The 19,124-nt window shown below is 37.0% G+C and overlaps 1 protein-coding gene and 1 long non-coding RNA gene across 5 annotated transcripts in view; one reads left to right on the forward strand and one right to left on the reverse strand.

The window, feature by feature from the left end:
• BANK1 (B cell scaffold protein with ankyrin repeats 1) overlaps window positions 1-19,124 on the reverse strand; it is a 328,435-nt gene that overhangs the window by 17,076 nt on the left and 292,235 nt on the right. For all 4 annotated transcript variants that reach the window (XM_079153818.1, XM_079153816.1, XM_079153817.1 and 1 more), the window contains one exon: window positions 1,134-1,312. In XM_079153818.1, the coding sequence (XP_079009944.1) occupies window positions 1,134-1,312 (179 nt within the window). The remainder of the gene's footprint in view (window positions 1-1,133; window positions 1,313-19,124) is intronic.
• The window catches only part of LOC306669718, a 35,393-nt gene that overhangs the window by 8,829 nt on the left and 7,440 nt on the right, over window positions 1-19,124 (forward strand). The gene's annotated exons all lie outside the window — the stretch shown is intronic.

Here is a 19,124-nt window from a genome sequence, read left to right on the forward strand (position 1 = left end):
TGTTGTAATTCTGATCAAGAGCAATGAACAGTTTCAGAACTCTGCAAAGGGTGTTGTTTAGCATTTGCTTGGCAAAATAACTCTCTTTACTTAGCATTGCAAAATCTAGACAAGGTCCAGCAATCGTCCCACCACCAGAAGCGCCCTTAAGAGATAGGTGGTTTCTGACAAGGTGCCATCTCAGATATATTTGGAAAGTCCCTTTGCCTACACTGTCTCTTGCCTCTATGCCATATTGTTTGAAATTTCATCATTGTGACTCATTTTTCTATTGTTTTAAAAGTGTACTCTTCAGCATTGTCTTTAAAAGAAAAATTATCTCCTGGTAAATGTAGCATATTAAGCTATCATTATTTGTATTTTGGCTTAAATTACCTTATTAAGCATGTTTAATCAAATAACTACCTGAGAAGTGGGTTCTGAAGCAATAAGTTTTCCTATGATGAGAAGAAAAAAGGTTATAATATTTTGGGAGTGGGAAGGACTGTGAGATAGATAGAATATTGCCTTGACATCCTTCATTGAGAGCTGAACATGATATATTTTATTTTCAAAACATCATTTCAGAGACACCTCCTCCAATCCTCTTAGAATATGAATTGTATTTATAGAAGACATGGTTATCTCAAGTTAATATTCTTGGACTTTCTCTATAAACCCTGCCTGGTATATACATTTTTTTTTTTTATCTACTCTTTGCAAAAAGTAAGGAGAAAGAAAATAAAACATTACATTTAGGGCTATTCCTTGACGTGATTTCAGTAATTTTCTTAAGCCTGGTTTATGTTGCAGTCTTTGGAATGCAAAGCACGTGTTTGTGTAGATACTTCACCTTAGTTTCAGCAATTAGATTCCAAAAAACATGAACTGTAGTACAGACAAGCTTTACAAGCTCATTTGCCATTCAGTTTGATACATTGGGTTCCAGGACTGAGTTCACATAAATAAACTAGTAAATATGAAATCTAGATATTATTTTCAAGTTTTTAATTGGTTGTTTGAAACATAATTAAATTGTTAGTTAAAAACAAAAGAACAGTTACCTGTATTTCTTGGGAAGAGTAAACATTTACAAAGAATTAGGAACCCCACAAGTGAGAGAATATTACAGAAAGGATTGGATTCAGTATTACCTGCTGAATTATTTCCAAGTCACTCTTTTCCATCTGCCAGTGCTTAAATTTCTCCAGGGCCTCATCCACAGATATTTTCCCTTTCTTGACTTTCTCCTGCAGGAGAATGAGTTCTTCCTGTCCAGAGGCCAGATAGCCCCTTGCAGTAGAAAAGACTGGACTCTCCATTCGAGCTTTGTCTACAAAATGAGGGGAGGGTGTTTTAATGATCAGTCAACATAGGGAAAATGGGGACCAACCAAAAAAGCTCCTAAAATTAGTCATTGGAATTTCTCTTTCTTAACCATGTATGAGTAGTTACAGAATAAAAGAGTACAAACCAGTGCATTTTTTCCCCTAAGAATGGTGGTTCCTTGCATCTAGGTAAAAAAGAATGTGTTTCATCACTGAAAAACATAAATGCACAAGAGAGAGAGAGAGAGACGGAAAAAATAAAAACAGTAACAAAAATTCTGTGTTATTTGTAGGACATGTCATTTTCTTGTTCTACCAAAAATGAGCCATAAAGACCCAGAAAAACGAAACAGATAAAAAATGAGTAATGAGGCTGAATCAATAATAAAAGGTCTCCCAACAAAATAGAGTCCAGAGTCCAGAACTTGATGGCTTCCTGCCAAAGTCTGCCTACCTTCAAGGAAGAATTAGAATCAATTCTTAAATCATTTCAAAAAATTTGAAAAATGATGAACTCTTCCAAACTCATTCTAAAAGGTCCTCATTACCCTTTTACCAATAGGAGTAAGGACAAATGCAAAAAAGAAAACTATTAACCAATTTTCCTGATGGACACAGATCCAAAAATTCTTAACAAAATCATAGCAATTCAGACCCCATTCTTCTGATATTAGGTGTCCCCCAAAAGCTTATGTGTGACACAATGCAAGAAACATTAGAGGTTAAATAATTGGGTTACCATACCTTAACCTAATCATTCTATTAATCCACTGATAGGGATTAACTGTAGGCAGGTAGGGTGTGGCTGGAGGACGTGGATCATGAGAGGCATGCCTTTGGGGTTTATATTTTGTCCCTAGTGTGAATAATTCTCTCTCTCTACTTCTGATTGCCATATCCCCAGCTACTTTCTTCTCTTACACCATGATTTTCTGCCTCACCTCGCACCCCAAGGAATAGAACCAGCTGTCTGTGAACTGAGACCCCTGAAACTGTAAGACCCCAAATAAACTTTTGTTCCTCTAAAATTGTTCGTTTGGTCACACCAGGAAAAAAGAAAAAAACAAACCTGACTAAAACACCAATAGTTTATCAAAAGTATCATTCAGTATATTCCAATGGGATTTATCCCAGGGATGTACATATACTCCATCAACAAAATGGAGGACAAAAATCATAGAATTTTAAAAGATATAAAAAAAAAAGCATCTGATACAATTCCACATCCTTTCATGATGAAAACTGAACAATTTAGGCATTGAAGGATTGTACCTAAATATAATAAAGACTACATATAATCAACTCATAACCAACATCATTCTGAACAGGGAAAAACTGAATGCCTTTCCTCTAATATCTGGAATAAGACAAGAATGTTCACTGTCTGCTCTTATTCAACATTGTTCTAGAAGTCTTAGCCAGAGCAATTAGCCAAGAGAAAGAATTAAAAGGTGTTCAGATAAGAAGGAAGGAATGAAGGAAGTCAAATTATCCTCATTTTTAGATGAGATGGTTGTACGTATTAAAAAACCTAAAGACTCCACCAAAAGACTACTAGAACTGATAAATTCAGGAAAATTGTAGGATGCTGATCAGCATATAGAAATTAGTAGCTTTTTTATATACAGATTTTTCAGGTTACTAAGAAGTAAATTTTGAAAGCTATAAAATCATAATAGCCATACAAAGTAAAATACCTAGAAATAAATTTAACCAGGGAAGTTAAAGACCTCTACAATGGAAATTGCAAAACTCTAATAAAAAAAAAATTAAAGAGGACACACAAAAAAGGGAAAGACTTCCCATGCTCCTGGATTGGAAAAATTAATATTGTAGAATGTTCAGATTAACCAGAACAATTCACAGATTAAATGCAATCCCCATCAGAATACCAAAAACATTCTTCACAAAGCTAGGAAAAAAGCCCTAAAATTCATAGGAAACACAAAAGATATCAAAGAACCAAAGCCATCCTGACCAAAAAGAGCTAAGTTGGTTGGTCTCACACTAGCTGGTTTCAATATATACTGCAAAGTTATACTAATCAAAACACAGAGAGACCAATGTAACAGAGTAGAGTGCCAGAAATAACCTCATATATTTAGAGCCAACTGCTTCTTCACAAAGGTGCTAAAAATATGCATTGGAGAAAGGATAGCCTCAACAATAAATGATTCTGGAAAAACTGGATATACACATGCAGAAGATTGAAACTTACTCCCTCTCACCCGATAAAAAAGAAACTCAAAATGAATTGAATACCTGAAGGAAAGACATGAGACTATGAAACTACCAGAAGAAAACATAGAGGGAATGCTTTAAGATATTGGTATAGGTAGCAAGTTTTTTGGATAAATAACAAAAGAAAAACTAACAAATGGAACTATATCAAACTAAGAAATTTCTGCACATCAAAGGAAACACCCAATAAAGAGACAATCCACAGTTGGGAAATTCTTTCCAAACTATTTATCAAAGAACTAATATTGAGAATATATAAATAATTTAAAAAACTCTATAACAAAAACCAAATAATCCAATTAAAGCGGCCGAACAATATGAATGGGTACTTTTCAAAAGAAGAAACACAACGACTAACAAATGCATGAAAAATGCCCAACTTCATTAGCTTTCAGGGAAATGGCAAGTCAAAACCACAATGAGATAACATCTCATCCCAGCTAGACTATTAAAAAAAAATTAAAATTAAGAATGCTGGTAAGGAAGGAAAGAGCAGTCAACATTTTGGTCCTTGCCCTCTAAGGTCAGCCAGGACCCAGAGAATGATGGAACCCCTCTCTGGGCCCTGCAACTCTGCTGGGTCACCCAATCTGCTGAGGGAGATTGAGAGGACCCTAAAGAACAGGAGGCCAACCAGCCATTCTGCAAAGAGGAGGGTCATAGGAGAGGGAAATGCCCCTCATGCTTCCCAGAGAAGCCATGTATGGCCAGCAGACCCTGACCCTGGCAGGTGGCACCACTGGCAGAGGAAAGCTAAAGAGGGCAGAAGGCTTCAAACATGTCCCCAAGAGTGATTTCTGAGGAATCTCAGCAGACTCTTAAGAGTAGAAAGGAACAAGGTCAGTTTTGACTAACTTGGTATTAAACACCTGGCAGGAGAGTATAGTCTAAGCATAGTCCTACATATAAAAGGAAAAACAATGTTCTTTTTTTTTTTTTTTAATGTAACCTAAGAGATGTGCACTATGTCAGTTCTACTAAAAGTAAGTAGGTTATAGAGGAAGGGATCTTGTGTGGGAGTGCCTAATAATAATGAGCATAAAGGACTCTAGAGTTGCAAGTTTGTCCTCAGTTAATGAGTCTGATCTCAGAGATCTACAAATCTTCCTAACCTCTGATATTGGTAAATTTGATCTGTTTTCCACTGATATGTGTATGAGTTACTGTTTTTATAGACGGACTGCAATACTAGTTGCTTTTGTGCTAATTGTTTACAAAAAAGTAATGCTTTGCTTGTGTTGTTTATTGTTGGTTTAGAATGATCCCTGCTCTATGAATGCCTTGTTCAGTCACCTGCCATCTGCCACTGTGGACCTCTGGACTGCTCTGATACTGAACACCCTTAACGGTCCACGTTCCACCTGATAAAGAACAAGGACTTTGTATCACTTCTCCCAACTTCGCCCTCTTTCAGCAGGAAGCAGCTTGGAGATGTCATTGCTCATTATTCCATAGAAATGGAATACAGAAATTGACAGTGGGGAAATGTAACAGTGGCCCACTTTATGCTTTGACTATAGCCTTTGCTGCTCTGCCCCTGCAACAGATTTTTAAAAAGGGCATTTTTCTTTCTCTTCCTCTCTCCCTGCTCCTCCCTAATCTTTCCCTCTCCCTAATCTCAGGGGAGACAGGATTACCTTTCTTCCCCATTCTAGGCAGATTTATATGTCCTTGAGTACACACTCACCATAGGAAAGAAGTAATCCAGACTTTGGGGACGGTACCAGAGGATGTCAGAAATGACTATCTCCCAAATTGAGTGAATTACAACTCCAACAGAGGACATGTGGAATAAGAGTCCCCTGTGTTTCTCCTTTGCTAGCAAAGCAATAAATCTTCCTTTTCCCTTTTCTTGAAAAATAATAAATAAATAAATAAATAAATAAATAAATAAATAAATAGAATAAAATGCTGGCAACAGTGTGGAAAAAAGGGAACCCTTATACACTGTTGGTGTGAATGTAAATTATTACATCCATTATGGCGGTTCCTTAAATAATACAAAATAGAACTACCATATGATACTGCTATCCCACTTCCGGGTACTCACTAAAAGGAAATTATATCAGCACACCAAAGAGACTCCTGCATGTCTATTTATTGTTGCACTTTTCATAATAGCTAAGATATGGAATCAATGTAGATGCACATTAATGAGTGAATGGAAAAGAAACTGTGTGACTACACATACTACACACACACATACACACAGTATGGACTATTAGTCAGATATTAATAATGAATAACCTATTATTTGCTGCAAAATGATTTGAACTGGAGGTTATTATGTTAAGTGAAATAAGCCAGACACAGAAGGACAATTACCACATATTCTCTCATGTGAATGTTTAAAAAAGTTGACTGGAATACTTAATATGGATTATTAGAGGCCGAGAAGGGTGGTGGAAAGGGAACAGTGGGAGATTGGAATGGATGCTTAAAAAGAAGCAATAAGTTCTAGTGTTCCATAGAACCATGGAAGGACTAAGTCCACAATGGCCTATCATATATATACATATATATATGATATATATGTATATATCATATATATATATGTACATTATGAACAAGTAAATGAGATAAGACTGAAGGCTCCAAACAAAATAGTGGTAATAAAATGGAAACATGAATAAGTACCTGGATTTTGTTAGTACATATTATATATACATACTGTAACTCATAAATTTGTTCAGTAAAAAAAATAAATCCTAGAGAGGTTTTCAAGATGGTGCACTAGAGGGTGGCTGCATTTCATGTTGCTCCAGGACTCAGGATTCAAGGACAGGAGATATTGAGAGACTTTGGAGCAACTCAAAGCCACGGGGTGAGTCTCCCTCACTGGGGAGGCATCCTGGATGGGGCAGCCATCCCGGAACGCAGGGAACTTTGTGAAGTAGAGCTGCCCAACAAGACACCCCTCCCCCCACTGGAGCAGTGAACCCGGACAACTGGGAGCATTGTAGAGGAGGCCGCTCAGCATGATGCTTGGACTCACAGCAACCCACTGGGGCGCGGGCGGCTACCCAGAGGAGGAGGTGCACAGCGAGCTGTTTGGACTCAGAGCGACTGCTCCTGAAAACCGGGGGACTGCCCGGAGGAGGAGGAGGGGCGCAGCGGGTCGCGTGGACGTGGAGCGGCCACACCAGAGCTCCAGGCAGCTTCCCGGAGGAGGAGACATGCGGTGGGTCGCTTGGATCAGAGTGACTGCACCAGGGCTACGGGCAGCTGTGGGGAGGAGGAGGTGCACAGTGAGTTGCTTGGACTCTTAGCGACTGCAACCGGAACTCCGAGAGGCTGCCTAGAAGGAAGAAGCATGCAGTGGGTTGCTGGGGCCCGGAGCGACTGTACAGGGCTCCAGGTGGCTGCTCAGAGGAGGGGACGCATAGCCAGGCGATTAGGTGCAGAGCAGGGTCCCAGGACCTAGGCGGCTTCTTGGTGGAAGAGACGCACAGAGACAAGCTGAGGGGCAGAGCGAAGGTTCCAGGATTGCGGGCAGCTTCTCTGAGGAGAGGCAGCCTAAGGAGACTCCTCTTCGAAGGACGAGGCTTCCAGGCCCAGGAGGTAGGTCTGGGCCCCTGGGAACATTGCAGAGGAAGGCTGCCCAGCCCAGGTGGTAGTTGTGGACTGAGGGGAACCTCTAGGAGGAGAACTGACCAGCGAGACCTCCCACTGGGTGAGTCCTCCCCGCTGGGTGAGGTTTTCCCACAAGGATGGTACAACCAGAGACACGGGCCGAAACAGGCCTTGCCTCAGCCCGCAGCCTAGATCCCCTATGGATGACCATTGGTCAACAAGTGGAGGCACCTCTGCCCACTTGCAGGGAATATACACCACTTGAAGGCCATCACCCCTAGAGAGGCAGCTTCCTTGTGGAGCACCACGTTATCAACTTCCTCCAAGACTTCAGCCTACTGAAGGCTAAGAGGGGATATACTAGAAATCTTCAGGGACACTATAAGTCAATAGAGGAAATCTGCAATATCTCAGTGGTCCACTGATACCTGAACAATATGAGAAAACAAGGGAAGAAAATGCACCAAACAAATCTAGATGTTACATCAGTAAAAATCCAATGACAGCGTGGCAGAAGAAATGACAGAAAGGGGGTTCAAATTGTACATAATTAAAATGATCAGAGAAGCAAATGATGAGATGAAAGAGCAAATGCAGGCATTGAATGATGAGATGAAAGAGCAAATGCAGGCACTGAATGATCACACTAATTGACAGCTAAAAGAGCAAATACAGGAAGCAAAAGATCATTTCAATAAAGAGTTAGAGATATTGAAAAAAAAAACAAACAGAAATCCTTGAAATTAAGGAAACAATAAACCAAATTAAGAACTCCATAGAAAGTACAACCAATAGGATAGAACACCTGGAAGAAAGAACCTCAGATGTTGAAGACAAAATATTTAACCTTGAAAACAAAGTTGAACAAACAGAGAAGATGGTAAGAAATCATGAACAGAATCTACAAAAACTATGGGATATCATGAGAAGGCCACATTTAAGAATTGTTGGGATTGAGGAAGGCCTAGAGAAACAAGCCAAAGGAATGAACAATCTATTCAATGAAATAATATCAGAAAATTTCCCAAATCTGAAGAATGAAATGGAAAATCAAGTTCAAGAGACTTATAGGACTCCAAATACACAAAATTACAACAGACCCACACCAAGGCACATTATAATGAAAATACCTAACAAACAAAATAAAGAGAGAATTTTAAAGACTGTGAGAGAAAAGAACCAAATTACATTCCGGGGGAAACCAATATGGATATCAGCAGATTTTTCAGTCCAGACCTAAAAGATAGAAGGCACTGGAACAGCATTTTTGAAGCCCTGAAAGAAAATGGATGCCAACCAAGAATCTTACACCTAGCAAAACTTACTTTCAAATTTGATGATGAAATAAAATCCTTCCATGATAAACAAAAGCTAAAAGAATTTACAAAAAGAAAGCCAGCATTACAGAACATTCTCAGCAAAATATTCCATGAGGAACAAATGAAAAACAAAGAAGCAAATCAGCAAAGGGAGGAACTATCCTAAAGAACTTGTCAAATAAAGGAGGAACCAAATTGTGTCAAAATAAATAAATAAATAAATAAAATGAGCCAAATGACCGGGAATACAAATCACATCTCAATAATAACCCTGAATGTTAATGGCCTGAACTCATCAATCAAAAGACATAGACTGGCAGATTAGATTAAAAACTAAGATCCAACAATATGTTGCCTGCAAGAGACTCACCTCATAGAAAGAGATACCCATAGACTGAAGGTTAAAGGATAGGGAAAAACATACCATGCACAGGGACTCAGCAAAAAAGCTGGAGTATCCATCCTCATATCAGATAATGTGGACTTCAAGCCAAAGTTAGTCAGAAGGGATAAAGGAGGACATTACATACTGCTTAAGGGAAGGATAAATCAGCAAAACATAACAATCATAAATATCTATGCCCCAAACAGTGGCTCATTCATGTATGTCAAACAAATCCTTCTCAATTTCAGAAACCAAATAGACCATAACACAATAATACTAGGTGATTTTAACACACCTCTCTCACCACTGGACAGATCTTCCAAACAAAAATTGAACAAAGAAGCCATAGATCTCAATAACACAATCAACAATTTAGACTTAATGGACATTTATAGAATATACCATCCAACCAAGAGAGAATACACTTTCTTCTCAGCACCACATGGATCCTTCTCTAAAATAGAACACATATTATTCCACAAAGCTAATGTTAGTAAATACAAGAAGATAGAGACACTACCTTGTATTGTATCAGATCATAATGGATTGAAATTAGAAATAAATGAAAGAGTAAAAAACAGAAACTACTCCAACACCTAGAGATTAAATAATATGCTATTATATGATGAATGGATAATAGAAGATATTAGGAAGGAAATTAAAAAATTCTTAGAGGTAAATAAGAACAAAGAAACATATCAAAATCTCTGGGACACTATGAAAGCAGTACTTAGAGGAAAATTTATTTCATGGAGCACATTCAATAAATGAAGTCAAACTGAACAAATAAACGACCTAATACCACAGCTCAAAGCCCTAGAAAAAGAACAGACCAACACCAAAAGTAGTACAAGACAGGAAATAGTTAAACTCAGAGCTGAAATCAATGAAATTGAAACAAAAGAAACAATACAAAAAATTGACAAAATAAAATTTGTCTCTTTGAATAATAAATAAAATTGATAAACCCTTAGCCACACTAACAAAGAGAAGATGAGAGAAAATCCTCATCACTAAAGTTCGGAATTAACAAGGAAATATCACAACAGACACGAGTGAAATACAAAACATAATTAGATGCTATTTTGAAAATCTATACTCCAACAAAATAGAAAATTTTGAAGACATCAACAGGTTTCTAGAGACATATGAATTGCCTAAACTGAACAAGGAGGATATACACAATTTAAGTAGACCAATTTCAAGTAATGAAATAGAAGAAGTCATCAAAAGCCTACCAACAAAGAAAAGTCCGGGACCAGATGGGTTCTCAGCCGAGTTCTACAGAACCTTTAAAGAAGAGCTCATTCCAATACTTCTCAAAGTATTCCATGAAATAGAAGAGGAGGGAACCCTCCTAAACTCATTCTATGAAGCCAATATCACCCTGATACCTAAACCAGACAGAGACACATTGAGGAAAGAAAATTTCAGACCAATATCCTTAATGAACATCGACAAAAAAATTCTCAACAAAATTTTAGCAAATCACATACAAAAACATATTCAAAAGATAGTGCACCATGATCAAGTGGGCTTCATCCCAGGGATGCAAGGTTGGTTCAACATCAGGAAATCAATAAATGTAATTCACCATATCAATAGACTTAAAGTCAAGAATCACTTGAACAGACACTTCACAGAAGAAGATCTACAAGCAATCAACAAACATATGAAAAAATGTTCAACATCTCTAGTAAGAGAAATGCAAATCAAAACCACCCTAAGATTCCATCTCACTCCAATTAGAATGGCAATTATCAAGAACCCAAGCAACAATAGGTGTTGGCGAGGATGTGGGGTGAAAGGTACACTCATACATTGCTGGTGGGGTTGCAAATTAGTGCAGCCACTCTGGAAAGCAATGTGGAGATTTCTTAGAAAACTTAGAATGGAACCACCATTTGACCCAACTATCCCACTCCTTGGCTTAAAATCAGCATACTACCGAGATACAGCCTACTCAATGTTCATTGGTGCTCAATTCACAATAGCCAGATTGTGGAACCAACCTAGATGCTCTTCAATTGATGAATGGATAAAGAAACTGTGGTATATATATACAATGGAATATTACTCCGCCATAAAGAATGATAAAATTATGGCATTTGCAGGCAAATGGCTGAAAATGGAGAATATCATGCTAAGTGGGATAAGCCAATCTCAAAAAACCAAAGGACGAATGATCTCGCTGATAAGTTGATGATGACACCTAATGGGGGGTGGGAGGGGTTAGTGTTAGGGTTAGAGTTAGGGTTAGGGAGGGGGGCAAGAATGGAGGAAGGAAGGACTGTATAGAGGGAAAGAGGGGTGGGAGGGGAGGTGGGAAGGGAAAAATAACAGAATGAATCAAACAACATTACCCTATGTAAATATATGATTACACAAATGGTACTCCTTTACTCCATGTACAAACAGAGAAAGAACATGTGTCCCATTTGTTTACAATAATAAATAAATAAATAAGTAAATTCTATTGAAAAATTAAATAAATTGTATGCACAAACTTAGTCTAGGTCTGCCACATAATAAGTTAAATAAATATTAATATTATTAATATTTGTTGAATAAATAACATCTTAGACTTTGGGAAAAGGAACTTTAACCAAAATCTAAATGTCATGGTAAACTGGGGATCATCTGAAACTTTATTCCTAAATGATTTAAACTAAATCATTGGTCATTATGTAGTGAATTCCTTCCTTTCCAAAGGCATTTATTTTGGAGCCTGTCATGTATTACCTGCTCAGTTGACTAAGAATATTAGATGGCCTGCTTTCACTGTGTGACTGCGGAGGGAACACCAGAGCCTGGCCAGACGCCCTGTGGTCACCAATTGGCAGACGGTGTGCAGATTCATCGTTTCGTCCGTCTACCGTGGTATTTAAAGACAAGATGGTCTCCATTGCCTTTAGGGGTGTTACGTGTTCTTGTCCAGGTTACTTCAATCCCTGCCCCACTGGATTGTCACTGGAACAACACGCTGTGCTGCCAGCCTGGCTGCAGAACTCACTCGTGTGTACCTTTTCATTTATATGTCCATCAAGTCCAACACATTAGTGGTATCACAGGAAGGGCAGGGTAATGAAGGGGCAGCACATGGGTGATACTGTCAAATCTAAATATACCCACGGAGTCTAGAAGGAGACAATAGGTAGTCCTCCTGCCAGTTGTGCTTGGGAAGCTGTCCCTGGAGAAATCTGCTCATTATAGGGAACACTTCAGGAAAGAAATAAACTGGCATCTAGACCCTATTGACAACGATTTGGGAAATAGGTAGAACATTCAAATTCTATATAAATACAGATTTGTTAATAAAATTAGGGTTGTTTTTTCCTTACCAAAAAGTTTCAAGTATTTGACAGCAAATTTTAAGCATTTGTAGGGGACTCAAGCATCAGAGGTGTCCTGAAATGACCTTTAATGTCCCTCTCAGTTTTGAGCAGGATGGTAACCACAATTCTTGGACCAGCGAGATGGAGACAGTTTCTTTTGGAAAGATTTACATGCACATAAAACTGCTCTATGGCCAGTCATTATGATTCCCATGGGGACTTTCTTGACTTGTCTTTTCTCTTCAGAAGTATATTCCCCCAGAACTAACAAGATGTCAACAGATTCTATACTCTAAATCTTCCTTTAGGGATGAGTGAGCCTGAAAATCCCAGGGGAAGTGGAAAGCACCAGTCAGTCAGAGGGCTAACTGGTTCAGCAGCAAAAAGCACAGGTAACAATGGCGATCCTGCTTTCTTCACCATTTGCTTTGTGTAGGCATCTACACTCACATGCGATTCACAGTAGCATTCTCTGTGCCATCGCTGCTAGAAAGTGTAGGTTTAGCAATGTCATTTAACAGCTATGCCATTTAACTATCCATTTCACTTCCATCACCATGCTTAAGCATGAAACCATTTTTATTTCAAGTAACCTATGCAAGAATTTCCTGCTTTTGCAGAAGTTATTTCAAGCAAAGTTTTCCCAGAAAACCATACTGATTCCAATTTTGCTTTACGTACAATTTTAGCTGAATTCAAAAATTATTGAATCCTTTTTTTGTTGTTGTTGTTGGGGGGAGTACTGGGGACTGGACTCAGGGGTACTGGATCACTGAGCCACATCCCCAGCACTATTGTGTATTTCATTTAGAGACAGGGTCTCACTGGGTTGCTTAGTGCCTCACTTTTGCTGAGGCTGGCTTTGAACTTGCAATCCTCCTGCCTCAACTTCCTGGTTAGGTGGGGATACAGGCTTGTGCCACTGCACCTCTTTTTATTTTTCTTTTCAATAGATACTTTTTGTGCTTTAAACCTATAGTGAATGAGTTATTTTCTTTCATGATGTCTCCAAACAAATAATACTGGTATATAAAAAAGTAAATTATTTCTGAATCATATCCAATTGTATTAAAAACATTTCAACTTAAAAATGATTGATTTTTTTTCAGGTTTTCTGGTCATACACATATATCATCTAAAAATGAAAAAAGAATCTCCTCCTTCTTAATAGATATACTTTTAAATTTAGATTCATATGTTATTAGTTGCTAACCTTCCAGAAATAAAAATATTGGTAATGAGTATCCTCATACTGCTCCTAACCTCAACAGGAATAGCCATACTTTTAGACTAATAATTTATTCCCAATCTTGCTGGAAATTATTGTACATCATGTTTTGTAAGATTTTAAAAAGATAACAAATGGTCCAATAGTAATGATTAATGTATGTTTCATTAGCTAAAATCATCTTGCATTTTTTTTCTTGTAAACATCTTTACCTATTTTATAGGTAGAAGATAGATAATACTTTTCTTCCAGAGTTGTCTCAGGGTTTAAAGGAGTAGGCCTGCGTAAAATGCTTTGTAGTTTTCCAGGCTTGTGAGGGATTTAGCCAAGATAGTTGGAATGACAATTTCTGGGGAGAACAGTACAGTAGAGGATTATAAACACTGGTCTCAGAGTAAGACTGGATTGGGTTTGAATGTCACCTCTACCACTGTTAGTGCTACAATCTTGGTTACAGATAACCAATCCATCTTTTTCAAAAATATTTGTTAGTTGTCAATGGGTCTTTTATTTTATTTATTTACATATATGTGGTGCTGAGGATCAAACCCAGGTCCTCACACATGCCAGGCAAGTGCTCTACCACTAAGCCACAACTCCAGCCCAACCAACCCATCATGAAAAAGAATGTCTGCTCCATAAGACAGCTGTGAGTTTTAATGAACTATGGTTATGTAAATGTTTTCCATGGCACCATTTGTTCTCAATGCATGTTAGTGCTCTGTGAGGATGTTTTCACCTGGACACGTCTATTGTCATGACCACTGTTCTTAAATAGGACATCTTGCATAATCTTTTTTCTTTTTGACTTTACTTTTAGTTTTTGACTTTGGTTATAACAAAGACTACACATATATTTTATGTTCTAAATACATATCTATTATTCTTGTTTCTTTTTCTTTTTTTATTGTAAACAAATGGGGTACAACTTGTTTCTCTGGTTGCACATGAAGTAGAATCATACCATTTGTGTAATCATACATTTACATAGGGTAATGGTGTTTGATTCATTCTGTTATTCTTTATATGTATATTTAAATGATTTGGAAGCACAGTTTATTTGTATATAAGGGTTACTTTTTTTAAATTTGAGATTTTAAAAAGACTTTTTTGATTAATAAAATGAATGGAAAGGCATTTTTAATTTTCTTTTCTGATTCCTAGACATTTTAATACTATTTGGGCATTTGACCTAGATGATTGATATAAAATTGTCATTCATTACATTACATATTCTTCTTTTTTTAAATAAATATTTTATTAGTTGTTGATGGACCTTCATTTTTTATTTATTTTTATGTGGTGCTTAGAACTGAACCCAGTGCCGCATACATGCTAGGCAAGTGCTCTACTACTGAGCCACAACCCCGGCCCTATGTATTCTTCTTAATTGCTAGTATTTTGCATACATGTTTTATAAATAATTTTACAGCAATCACTTAAATTTAATTCTATATATAAATGGCTTATTTGCTAAAAAAATTAATACTACAACATCAATTCAAATTTTTCATTTTGTTTAATCTCTCCTTAACTTAGAAAATATTTTGGGCAATACTTTCACGGGAGATAGAAGTGATAGCTTGTTCAATATCAATCAACTATTATAGTTGAATTTTTGTACATGAGCAAAATACCTAATATAAACTTAAATTGCAATCTTTTCCCAAATAAATCCAATAGTCTGTCATCTCAATTTTTGACTACCCAGATTCTCTGAGTTTTAAAACTGATTTTGGTTCATTTTAGTATAAAACATAAGTCAAAATATTTCTTAAATACTTTAGGTCTACTTTCTCATCCCTGTAGTTAATAAGATTTGCTGTGGGGCTGTCTAACTTGGGTGATTTCCTTAGTCTTTCCTGGAGCACAGTGGATCCATTCAATCTGTCTTCCATTCTCCCCCTCCCTTGCTCTCCAAAGCTTTGCTTAACTAGGTCATTGGCTATTTTTCGATTCTATTTCAAAAAGACTTATCACACATGAGTTGGATTTCTGTTCTCTTTGTCATCTTACTGTGTCTAACCTTTCCTTGTATTGTGAACAAACCCTTTCCCAATATGTTCTCTACTTACTAATTTGATTGTACCCAGTCTCAGTCTTTTGGTTGTGACAAATGTGGATTTTAATTTGCCATTGAAATTTTAGCTTTGTAGCTTACTTTTTCCTACCATACCTTCTCTTGTCACTCAGTATGGTTTCTTCATGGCACAGGTTTAATCTCATCCTGTCATCACCCTAAAATGTTGTTTACCTGTTTCATTTTTATTTGTACCTGACCTTGACCCATGTCATTCTCCTGCTTCAAACATTTTCTTAAAAGTTACAATACTTATCAAAAGTTTCAGATTTAAACAATTATAAATTGTTAGCTGAAATATTCTTTTCCTGTGTGTGTGTTTCCCATTATCCCCACATCGGTGCTTTGAAGGAAGATATCAGTCAATGATTTTTAGTAAATAAACAAAATCATTTACAGAAGGATGCCTATCTTGAGTTTCCATGAGGAAATTTTCTTTTTGTACCCCAGAGAAGTTTCCAAAGTTATCATAGTGTTTTTTCTCTTCTTGAATTCTTTTCGAAAGCAAAAACATCTACATGATCATTGTTTAGCAAGACATTTAATGTTTATTTATCTTTTGGGTTTTATTCTCAGTCTTAGAACTTTGATAAAAGCAGTTCACAATTCAAGATCCCAAAGTTTTGATCTAATGCTGCTTTGTCACACAGAGGTGGGACATGATTTCCATAATGTACATATTAAGTCCCTTAATTCTTCACTATGCCATCCCTCTATCACCAAGCTGTACTAGAGGGTACCAGAACTAGCAAAGTGCAACACTGACCTCCAACCACCGCCATCTCACTTTCAATGGGCAGGACAACTTTCTGAACTTACATAGAAAGATCAAAGCTAGGAAGCAGAACACTTTTACAAGCTGGTGGGTGAGGGAGAGATTGAATATCTTCTTACCTTCTTTTATGGGTAAAGGACTGCTTTTTTTTTTTTTTTTTCATAGCAGCGGTAGACTACTGATTCCTTTTTTGTCTCAATCACCACTTTTCAAACTTAGAATTAATTGGAGTTAGTCCCAGATTCTAGCAAGCTTCTTTTCCAGTTTCTGTTTTCACGATTGTTAAAAATTTTATTGTTTTTTTATGCTTTGCCTTTACTTCTGAAAGAGGCCACTTGGTGGACTGCTAATATATCACCATTTTAGGAAAGAATTCAGCTATTACACAAATTTTTCCAGGTATGGCTTTAAAAAAAATAAAAAAGCAAGAAAACTTTTGTGAGCAGTATGACAAATGGAAATGTAAGTTATACTGGAAAAGGGAGCTGAGGCCATTATTCTTTTATGGAGTACAAATGACCACATTTTGACAATTTTCCTTCTTTTCTATTTAATATATCTAGTACTGGCAAAAACAGCCTGTGAAAATACCTCAGAGATCAGTATTCTTTCTTCCCCACATAAGAGTAATACCTTCCACGTTTCCCCAGGTCTCCTTCTTATAGACAATTTTATTATTTAACATTTTTCAAACTGCCACAGCACTGGACACTTAGAGAACATATAAAAATATGTTCCCTGACTCTATCTTTCCCGTGGGCATGCATGCCCCTCAAAAAGGTCAGCCAATACTGACTTTGTAGTCTGGAACACAGAATTAGTAGGCAGGGACTGTACCAGGGACTGCAAAAAAATAAAAATCACTATGCAAGGACAGTTTAGTGCTGCTTTTTAACCCATTAGAACAGAATTTATTATCATGAATAAGTGCTCTTTATTTTTTTTTTCTTGGAAACATGGCTCTTGATATGACTTTTATTTTCCCACATTAGATAGAAGTACAGCTTTAGAGAAATGTGTCTTAATTATAAGAACACAACACAAAAACAATGATAATAGCAAAAGTCACTGGGGACAAATGATACATTTATACAAAAAGACCTGGTTGGAAATTTGAATTTTTATACAAGACTTAGTCTAAAATGCTAGCAAAAAATTAAATTATATTTTATTGGTTATTTTTGAAGTCTAACATAGAGGTAAATTTTATCATAATGTGGTTTCTGAAGCACAGTTTATTTTGATGGGATTTTGTTCTTTGTAGATGGGTTGTGAGATTGCTGCTGATTACTACGTCAATTTTTAGTCTATGTCTAAGGTAGGGCTCAGACCACCAAAGTTCAGAAGCTCTACAAGAAATTCTTGTTACTCCTCTAGAGTTGGGGGCGACTGGCATTGGAAGCTGGTTAGGGTGGACCTGCTCCTTCTAAACCCACCTCTCAAAGAAATGGCTTTCTCCTGAGAGTGGTAATAACGACATACTTGATGAGGTTCGTGACGGAGCTGTATGGCGGAGGATCTGTGCACTTGATCTACCATCACAGGGAGGCAGTTGTTTATGAGGGCTTGAACTACTTCAGTTGCCATGGGTCCTTTCTGCAGTAAGACTGTTAGTAAAATGGGATTGATCTTGATGTGCATAGAAAAGGCCACTCTCAGCCCTAGACTGTGAGGCAGGGAAAATTAGTCACATGTTTCCATGTCCTTGAAGGAGTCCTACCTTCCTCTAGTACACGTTGACTTGAACATGCTCACCTAGTAGTCTTTTGTTTACTAAATATGTTTTATGGAAACTTTATAGACTTTAAAATGTGTTTTTTATTTTTTTTTCTCAAAAGCATGACTCAATATGCCCATTATATTCCTACTTTAGATAGAACTGAATTGATAATTAGAACCCTGGTTCCTTCACCATTCTTTCCTCCCCTTTAACATGACTGAGACTTCAGAACAGATCAGCTCTGAACACACAGACAGAATCCAGTTTTCTTTCGTGGACACCCTTGACTGTGGGGCTCAATTTCTGAGGTGAAGGTGTGGTGGCACCATGCTTGGTGACAGCCCTCTTGGCATTTTCTCATTTCAAAACCAACTTGGAAAAATTAATTTTAAAAAAGTATTTAAATGGAAAATTTTATCTATGATCTGGAGACTTTAGCACTTTTCCTTATATATTTTTTTTCAAAATATAAAAATTGAGTTGAAGAATTCTGTTGAGTTTACATGGAAATGGTGCCAATTAATTTTTTTTTCTGTTCCTCAGGAAAATTCCTTGGCTGAGTCATAATATTACTTCCTGGCAATCCCTTGGCAATCTTGAACTTAAGGCATCTGAGATGCTTATTCTTTCTGGGGGAAAATATCTGGCCCTTATAATCCCTTTTTCTTTCAAGCATACAATTGAAGACTTAAATAACCTTTTTAAGAGAACTGTGAGAAAACTTTGACTCTGGACAAACATTTCAGAAAATTCCCCACCCCCTTTTTCCCACTGAATAAAGAGATTATCATTGATGAAAGGATCTATTTCCTTTTTTATTACTTCATAAAACCCAGGATACCTGAAGAGTGTTCATTAATCCAGTAATAAGCAGATTCGATTGCCTAGTATGTACCATGGTCTGGATAATCATAATATCTAATCAGTTTAAGAAATATAGACAGAGTAAACTATTTAGATAAATTCTTTTATTTCCCAATTATCCTTCTTTGTCTCATGCTAGATGCTGATTTCCCTGCAGACTACAGTCATCAGAAAGATTTTTTTTAATGTTTCATGAGGCTTGATGTTCTCTTGGTTCTTGTAAATTCTTGATGCCCAAGATTAAAGGAATCTAGGGACACCACTATAAGGTGATAAATCAAAGAAGTTCAGTGGGTT

Source organism: Sciurus vulgaris (genome assembly GCF_902686455.1).
Source record: "Sciurus vulgaris genome assembly, chromosome: 9".
Lineage (NCBI taxonomy): Eukaryota > Metazoa > Chordata > Mammalia > Rodentia > Sciuridae > Sciurus > Sciurus vulgaris.